We start from the raw sequence: 8,569 nt of genomic DNA on the forward strand, positions 1-8,569 counted from the left end.
CAGATTAGGTAGTTTCAAAATTCCAATGACTTTTTTTTTTTTTTCAATTTAGAGTTCAATTGTTGTATTCACTTAAAAAGAAAAAGAAAAAAAATAAACCTAATACTAATCAATCATAAACATAGAGAAACATATTAAAAATAAAATAAAGAGGATGAGGTAATATTCATTAATCCACGCTAATGTTTACCCTAAAATCATGTTTAAGCATTCATTAACTTCGACATCATACATTTCTACTCGTAAGTAATTATAGTAAATACATACAGCCAGCCATCGTCATTCTAGAAATGAACTCTGTTAAGTGTCCAGTCCACTGAAAAAAATGCTCACTCAATATCTAAAACCGCCATACCCTCCCAGGCTTGAAGATCCATAACCCCCTAGTGGCTGAGGTTGATAAGAAGACGATGAATAGTCTGGAAAACGCGAAAATGAGCCATGTCCCGTCTCTGCCTTGCCATACATGCTCGATGCTGGTTCTTTATGTTTGTTCATAAATTCCTACAAACAAAAAAAATCACTACTTAAGTACTATATGCAAGTAAAGCTGTCCTAAAACAAAAAACTGGGTTGGATAAGATCTTGATAAGATCAATAAGTAACATATTTCAAGAACATAGAAGTGAAGCAACAGCAAGAGCTAGTTTAAACAGAGCAGAGGTAACAGCTCCTGCAAAATTGATGCCAATTTCATTGTAACAAAATAAAGAGAAAAGAATCAACTAAGATGAGCTGCTACCTGAATAAGCTGTTCAGCAGTTTGAACTTGCGATGAGGTTCCTTTAATTTCAATAGTAATCTCATCTGGTAAACCTCTGCTCTCTTGCACACTAAGAATAGCCCCACTAGTACGGCGGATATATGCAATACTTGTTCCACCAATACCAATAATGTCCTCAGCATATGACAGGGGCACTTGCATTATCTTTGTCATCTGAACCAGCCAAACAATGAAGGGTGGGTATATTATTTGAAAACCAACAAGAATATTATAAGTGTGTCAAAACTAGTAGAGGTACATTTTACCATCCAAAGAGGATGATATGGAATTACATGAATGCAAGAAATAAAATCTCAACTTAAATCAAGGGAAAACACACAAGATTCAATCTGCTGTAAATTAATTGGCTGGTATTTATTAAGAGAGTTAACATTTATACCTCAACAACTAAGTTTTGATCTTTACCTAGATAGGATAGCTACGTAGATCTTTTTTCTATATTCAATTCAATGTTAAAACCATCATAAATCCTTGTACTCACATCTCTGTTACAAACTCCAAGTCCATATTTCTTCCTCACCTATCTCTCGGCTTTTTATTGGTTAAAAATATTTCATTGAAACACCAAATTAGTGAACATGAACTTAAATTGTGAATTCCAATAATTCCCTATCTCCTTGTATTTAATGGTGTCTTCCACTTAACAGAAATTGTTATAGGATTCTCCATCACAGATCTAGCCACTACACTTTCTTGTTTTGCCTTCAGCCTTAACTAATTTTTTAGAATGTGAAGGCACCATTGGCCCTATAGTTTGACACCAACTCACTGTCATCCTTCAAACTCAACCTCGAATATAAATAACTAATATTCATATTGTAATAAAAAATGGACCTGTTTACATTATTGGAAGTTTAACTAAGAGAATCTTTTTGAAGAATAGACCAGAAGCTCATTGGTAATTCCATGCAGGACCTTCTCAACATCCCTACTATTATTCAATCACAAATTCTCAATAAAATGTTGACCAAAGTAGAATTCTGTAACCTATTAGCTTTCTGAAACCTGAAATTTGATCTCTCAAGGCAAGACAAGAGGTTTGAGGGCCATCAAGGGAGCCCATTTACAATGTTGTAATTTGTAAAAATCGCTAGGTGGAAAAGTAAAAGCCTAGGCCCTAGGCACCTAGGGTTTAACTTTTAATATCAAAATTAAAAAGGAAAAGTGGAAGAAATCCCTAAAAGAAGAGTTGAAAACCCGGTAACTTGGACTATGGCGTTGAAGGAAGAAATGAAGTTGATATCAAAAGACACCACTGTACATTATATATAAGCTCATCCACAGAATTCAAAAAACTAAAAGTAAGGCAGGGAGAAACCCTCTAACTACTCCCTCTAATTATTCTAACATGGCCTAGGAGCACCTAGGCCCTAGGTGGCTGCCTAGGCTGAGTTTTACAATAGTGCTTGTTTATGATAAAAGAGTTGGCCACCAGAAGAATAGAAAATGAACAGTTTTACTTCTGTCAGTTCTGTGAGTATTGAGAGCAAAAGTGTTACTTAATATCATCAACAAATTGGAGGATGGAATAAACTAGTATTCAATTGTTTCCACTAGGAGGCAGCTTGATTCCTGAACTCAGCAAGTCATCAAGAACATAGAATCTCTATCTTGGATTATAGCACAATTAAATGTTAGGAATGTGGCTAGTCAAAACCATAAAGTGGCCTTTCATCACAATTTAGTAGTCTCCTTATGGATTCTAGAGAAGATCATCATTATACAGCAAAACTCAATTAAGCTCCAAGCAATGATTCAATACAAATATCAAAGAGATGCATAAATTTTCTTCAACCTTGGAGGTTGCCAGATGCCACTAAGAAAGAAAGAAAAAGAAATCAAAACGAAAAAGAAAAAAGAACGGCCAGTTGACCAAGAAGAAAGAAGAAGTGTGAGGCTGGGAGGAGGGAGAGTCAACTGCGAAGACAATTGGTAGTGGAAGGGCGAGGCTGGGAGGAGGGGCGCTAGATGCGTTTGGTGGTGAAATGCGAGTCTGGGAGGGTTTTCACTTTTTAATTTACAATTTTTTTAATAACACAAGTTGGACATGGGTTTTAGTCCAGGTTAAGCGTCTAAGAAACCGCCCCCGAGCTCGCCTCATCCATTTCAGGAGAGGCAAGGCAAGCTCATTAGGCGTCCAATCTCCACCACCGGACGCCTAGGCGATGCCTTGACAACCATGACAAGATCATTAGTAAAACAAATCTTATGCCTATTGGAAACAACCTCATTGCTTGAGCTACAATAACCAATATAGCCACTGCCTCCAACTTATCATTTTCAAGGTTAACTCATCCCACAACCTACTCATTCACATACCCTTCCTCAAAGAATAGCTCACGAAATCATTTTATGTTGTTCTTGAACATGGAATAGAAGTTCATTTTGCTTCAATTACCACTAGACGTAAACATGAATCCAATCTCTGTGGAGGATATTTTATAGTATCAAAATCCCTTCAGACCCTCCACCAACACTTGCATCAAATGATACAAGTAACCCTCCCTTGGAGTACATATCAAGACCATACTAATAAGTTCTATGGCACTATTGAATTAGTGCTTTCATTTATGGCAATTGGCCGGAGACACCTTAATCTATTTATGAAATCATAGATATTCTTGACTGGAAATTAGCTTTCTTATATATATATATATATATATATATATATATATATATATATATATATATAGAAGGAATAGCTTTCTTATATAATTCTAGACTATTTTGTCAATTTCTACTTTGTGGTAGAGTTTCTTTTGTCAAGGAGAAGAGGAAGAATGTAATGAAATGCAAGGGCACAAGAATTACATGGAATGAAGAAAAATAAAGATGGAGAATGGAACAAATGAGTAGCGAAAAAGAATAAATTGATACAATCCCACATCAACTTCACAAGAGATTGTGGAGTAGTACTTAAGTTAGGGCTAAACCTCCACTCTTTAGCTAGCTTTTGTAGTAAAGTTAGGTCATTAGGATCTTGACGTGAATGCCGTATAATAATTTGGTGCTTCCATTTAGAGCCTGGTGTGTAGCGGGGAAAGGGCTACTTGGACCGAGACGAGTTTGGAGTAAAAGCTATGCAAAGTGAAGTCATCCACCGTTAGGTGCCAGCCTAGCAAAGGGGGCGACCTAGGAAAGGACTACTTAGTACTTGATAAGGTTTGAAGTGAAGTTGTCTAAAGGAAAAAGGGCTACATGATGCTGAGAAGAGTCCAAAGTGTGAATAGTTTAGGGTGAGCCATTGTAGATGCCAACTTCTCAAGGGGTGAGCAATATGATCCCACATCGCTTCATATAGGTTGGGGCCACGCCTTCACTTTTGAGGTGGAATTAGGATCTTGACTTGAACGCCATATAATTTGGTGCTTTCATTTAGAGGCTGGTATGTAGCAAGAAAGGGCTACCTGGTGCTTGATAACGTTCAAAGAGAATCGAAAAGAGTTTGGAGTAAAAGCTATCTAGAGTAAAGTCGTATGCCCATTCGATGCCGGCCTAGCGGAGGGAGCAACCTAGGAAAGGGCTACTTAGTGCTTAATAAGGTCTGGAGTGAAGTTGTCTAAATAGGAAAAAAGCTACATGATGCCGAGAAGAGTTCAAAGTGTGAATCATTTAGAGCGAGCCGCCGCGAACCTCAGCTTCTCAAAGGGTGAGCAATATGATCCCACATCGCTTCACATAAGTTGGGGCCTAGTTTCACTTATGAGTTTTTGAGGTGGACTTAGGGTCTATATCATAAAGCAACAAAGTTTAGTGACATACAATTTGTTCTAATGTGTGTGAGCTCATAGCTGAGGAAGTCACTTCTTCAAGCAATAGAGAGGAAGGACGTAGATTATGCTTTTGAGGTTTTATGGGCAAATGAAAAATGCTCTAAGGTCAATATACTGTTAAGAAGTTTGTAATGGAGATATGAAAAGATACAAAGAATAGTATGCGGAGTATGAAGTTTGCAAGAAACTCAATTGGAAAAGCTCAGGGGAGGAAACGATTGAATCAATATCTTTAACAATATTTTTAAAAAAAAATTATTTGTCCTTTACACTAAATGCAATAATTTTCTTAGTTGATTCCCAGTGATACCTCTTTTCCTTAGATTGAAATTGGTGATGTATGAAACAGGAAGTGTTGAATAATTGACACTAGACAGAACACATTGCACATTTCATGGTATGTTGGGTGCAAGTTTGATCTTTGAAATAAACTAAAATGCTTTTCACTGATTTTCTACTCACAGAGACACAAGAGTATCAGCTTTTATGCTCAGTATATAGGTAATATATATGACAAATAATAACCTTACCAAAGAATCAAAGATAACCCTGAAGATTTACAAGTTTAAAAGAATTAACAAAGGAAGGTATATAAAGATTAAAGCTAACCTGAGTAACTACAGGAGCAGCTCGTAAAGATATAGAAGAGCGTAAGCCATGAAGTACAGGATCTTGTCCAAAGAGTGAGACTGAAGAGCGTTGGTGCTTGGTGTCCAAAGAGGTTTCATGATCAAGTAAATAGGGATCCCGCTTTATAGGTAAAGAAAACTCGGAAAGTGCTTGAGTTGTTAGCACAGGAACAGAAGCTGGTAGATATGAGGCCTGGGGCTTCTCAGTCCAGGGCTCTGCTGCACGGTCCTGAGAGATATTTGAATTGTACTGCAATGGACCACTACCTCAGTAATTTTATTTCGAATTAGACATCAATCAACATATCAAGAGCATCATACTTACAGTCTTCTCAAATATAGGTAGAACACTGTGATCAACTAAAAACTTCCTTAACTGTCCTAATACTGCCTCCAAAGCTCTAAGAACCTTCAGAGCCTCTCCATGAATTTCAACAATTCTCTCATCAGAAGTGGCAAATGCTGGCAATTCATCTATGAAGAAAGAAGAAAGCTATAGTGTTATATTTCAGAATTGAATATTCATAGCAAAGAACAATACAAGATTATCAACTAAAAAACTATGGCATTCCTTGCATATTAGAGCATAAAGTACAATGAATCATGAGACTTAATCTTATGGAGCAATAGTACAAGCCTGAAACTATTATCAGGTTGTGAGTTGTAACAGATGAAAACATAAATATGTAAGTGAATACTTTACAATATGGAATCACTAAATAGATAAGAGAAAACTTGATGTCTCATGTTTCAGATAGGTCCAAGTCAGTGCATGTCCCGAGTTCTTAATAAAACTAAAACCATTCCAAGGGAAAGAATTTATGTTCAGCTTAGAAGTCACTGATATGGCAGGAGAAAAGTTTGTCAGCACACCTTCAGTCAATACACGTACTGATGCACCAGAGCTTTCTTGTATTAATTTAATTGTGGACCCTTGCTTCCCTATCAAGTGAACAGCTTGTGAAGCAGCCACTAACAATTTAAGAGAACAGAATGCAGCCATGGTTGCTGTTGAACCTGCACCACTTTCCTCAGCAGAAGACAATCCAGAAACACGTTTAAATACTCTAAGTGTTGCATCCATTGCAGGGGATAGTGGTGCATCTGGGTCTTCTCTTCCAGAAATTAGGACCTGATATATATACATATAAACAAACTCATTAAACTTATTTTTTTTCCTGACAGCATGCCAAAGTTTATTATAATATCAATGGTTGAGAGATGACCATAGAAAAGTTCAAAGACTTTGTTTTAGTAAATACCCACTTCCTTTGGTCTTATGGTTGAAAGAATAAAGCTTGAATAGATTATGGGCAAAAAGGGTTTAGCTTTTTGCTCAGTTCTTTTGATTTAACAACTACATAACTCTCTAGTTTGGGTAAGGCTTTATGTTGCTCTCTGCTCTCTTGATGGTATCTCCTTGCTACTATTTAAAGAAAATTCTGCTCATTAAAAAATTAAATAATTAACAACTATGGGAATCCTGTCCACAGTGAAGCACAATCAAAAGCAATACTATAGTATGTGTCACATACCATATTGAGAATCAGGGTGCAAAATATTACCAAGCAGTGTGTATTACATTACATGCTTAAATAATTTTTTACTGTTAAAGGAAATTAAGAAATGAGGGCTTTCTTAGCAACTAGTTTTTATACAAGTTTAATTTCTAGACCAACGGATTTTTAAGCAAATTTCATTTATACATAACCAGTTTTTATAGCAAAAGAATATATATATTTCTGATATCATTCCCTTTATCTCTTCAGTGATGAGAGAGAGAGAGAGTTGTTGAAAAGAGAATGAATTGAAATGGCATGTACATGACCGGCCCAATGCAAAATTGCAAATCTGAAATGATTAGAGCCTATGAAACTAAAGCTAAATAAAGCTCAAACTAGTATTCCCAAGGATAAACCAATAGTGTATATTGCAGTAAAATTTGCAAGGTTTATAAAGTACATGAGGTTGGCTTGACAGTTTTAGACCAGAAGAAACAGTTCAAGTAAAGTCACCAGTTCAATTTAGTAGGAAAATTCAGCAAGTGCTTGGGATTGCTCCAGTAGCATTTATAAATTAAGAATCCTTATGCAGCTAGAAAACTAATGGAGACTAAAGTTTGGGTTCAATAAAATGTCAGCACAATTACCAAAATGGTTTGAATTAAAAAGTATGTTAGAAGTTGAGGAGAAGAGGAAGACCAATTCTAGAATTGACGATGAAAGATACGTTATTTCAAGAAAAAAAACACGATTTAACTCTATAGCAAAACCCAACTCAATCACTGCTCATTTTTATTTTACAATAAACAAAATTGCAAAAAGGGAATAACTTAGGAGTTATGATTCGAACTTACTATCCGATCAGCGTTTCCAAGAGGGCCTTCGAGGATGCGAATGCGAGCTCGGCTTTCTTCACACATCTTCTTCACCAGCTCGCCCTTACGCCCAATTATGCTGCCGACTTTCAGAACCGGCACTACCAAACGGAAGACGTTATCTCCGGGCCAACCTGGCCACTTAGGAGTCGTCACCGATGCCGTGGGCTGCTCTATAGAAGCCGCCGCCGCAGCAGCGTCTCCATTATTAGTGTTACCGGCTGATTCCGGTAGGTTTGAAGCTACATCCACCGCAGACGTCGGCGGCGACTGTTGCGCTTGATTCAAGGGTTCCGATGACGGAGGCACTGTCTCAGATTGGAAGTTGGTTAGCGTAGAGGAAACCATCGGAGATTCGCCGAGGGTTCGGTAATCGGTATGGGGATTGGGAGGAGAAAGGTGTATTATGAATGAATTTGATGATAGTGAATTAGTGATAGTGATTTCCAGAAGGACGAATGTTGAGCACTTGTGTTAGGTTTTTCTATATACTGCACGTCTGCACTGCACTCACATAAATCTTTTATTTCAAACTTTTATTTAGGTTTAGGATGACGTGAGGACATATAGTTATGGAAGGACCAGATCATTTTATTTAAATAATTTAATTGTTGTGACTAATCTATATCTATACTTCTATACTATTAATAAAAACAATAATCTTAACATTAATTTCCCGCCTCTTATGCTATTACAATCCGTTTGGTTCGCTGGAAAATATTTGGAGAAAATGGAATTCAAATTCCATGAAAAACAAATTACCAGGAAAATATATTCCATTTTTTGGTTGGTAGAAAAGAAATTACTGGAAATATGAATTTCATTGTTTGTTGGATTTGGAATGGTAAGGAATTATGAATATAAAGACCAATATGCCCTTAACAATTAATAGTGATAATAAATTATATTATTTTGATAAGGGTAAGGTTGTCCAATTGCTCAATACTTTCTTCCCAAAATCTAAAGAAAACAAAATACCAACTCCTAGCAAAGAATTTGTTTTCCT

The 8,569-nt window shown here is 36.6% G+C and overlaps 1 protein-coding gene across 1 annotated transcript; it reads right to left on the minus strand.

The window, feature by feature from the left end:
• Positions 1–134: 134 nt before the first annotated feature.
• Positions 135–8,085, minus strand: LOC116027400 (RNA-binding KH domain-containing protein PEPPER-like). Its single transcript, XM_031268994.1, has 6 exons — positions 7,543–8,085; positions 6,060–6,318; positions 5,512–5,660; positions 5,167–5,436; positions 743–937; positions 135–504 (listed from the first exon to the last, which is right to left on the minus strand). Exons 1-6 carry the CDS (start codon positions 7,909–7,911, stop codon positions 334–336), a joined length of 1,413 nt encoding a protein of 470 aa, XP_031124854.1. The 5' UTR covers positions 7,912–8,085; the 3' UTR covers positions 135–333.
• Positions 8,086–8,569: the final 484 nt, after the last annotated feature.

This window comes from Ipomoea triloba, chromosome 8 (genome assembly GCF_003576645.1).
Source record: "Ipomoea triloba cultivar NCNSP0323 chromosome 8, ASM357664v1".
Lineage (NCBI taxonomy): Eukaryota > Viridiplantae > Streptophyta > Magnoliopsida > Solanales > Convolvulaceae > Ipomoea > Ipomoea triloba.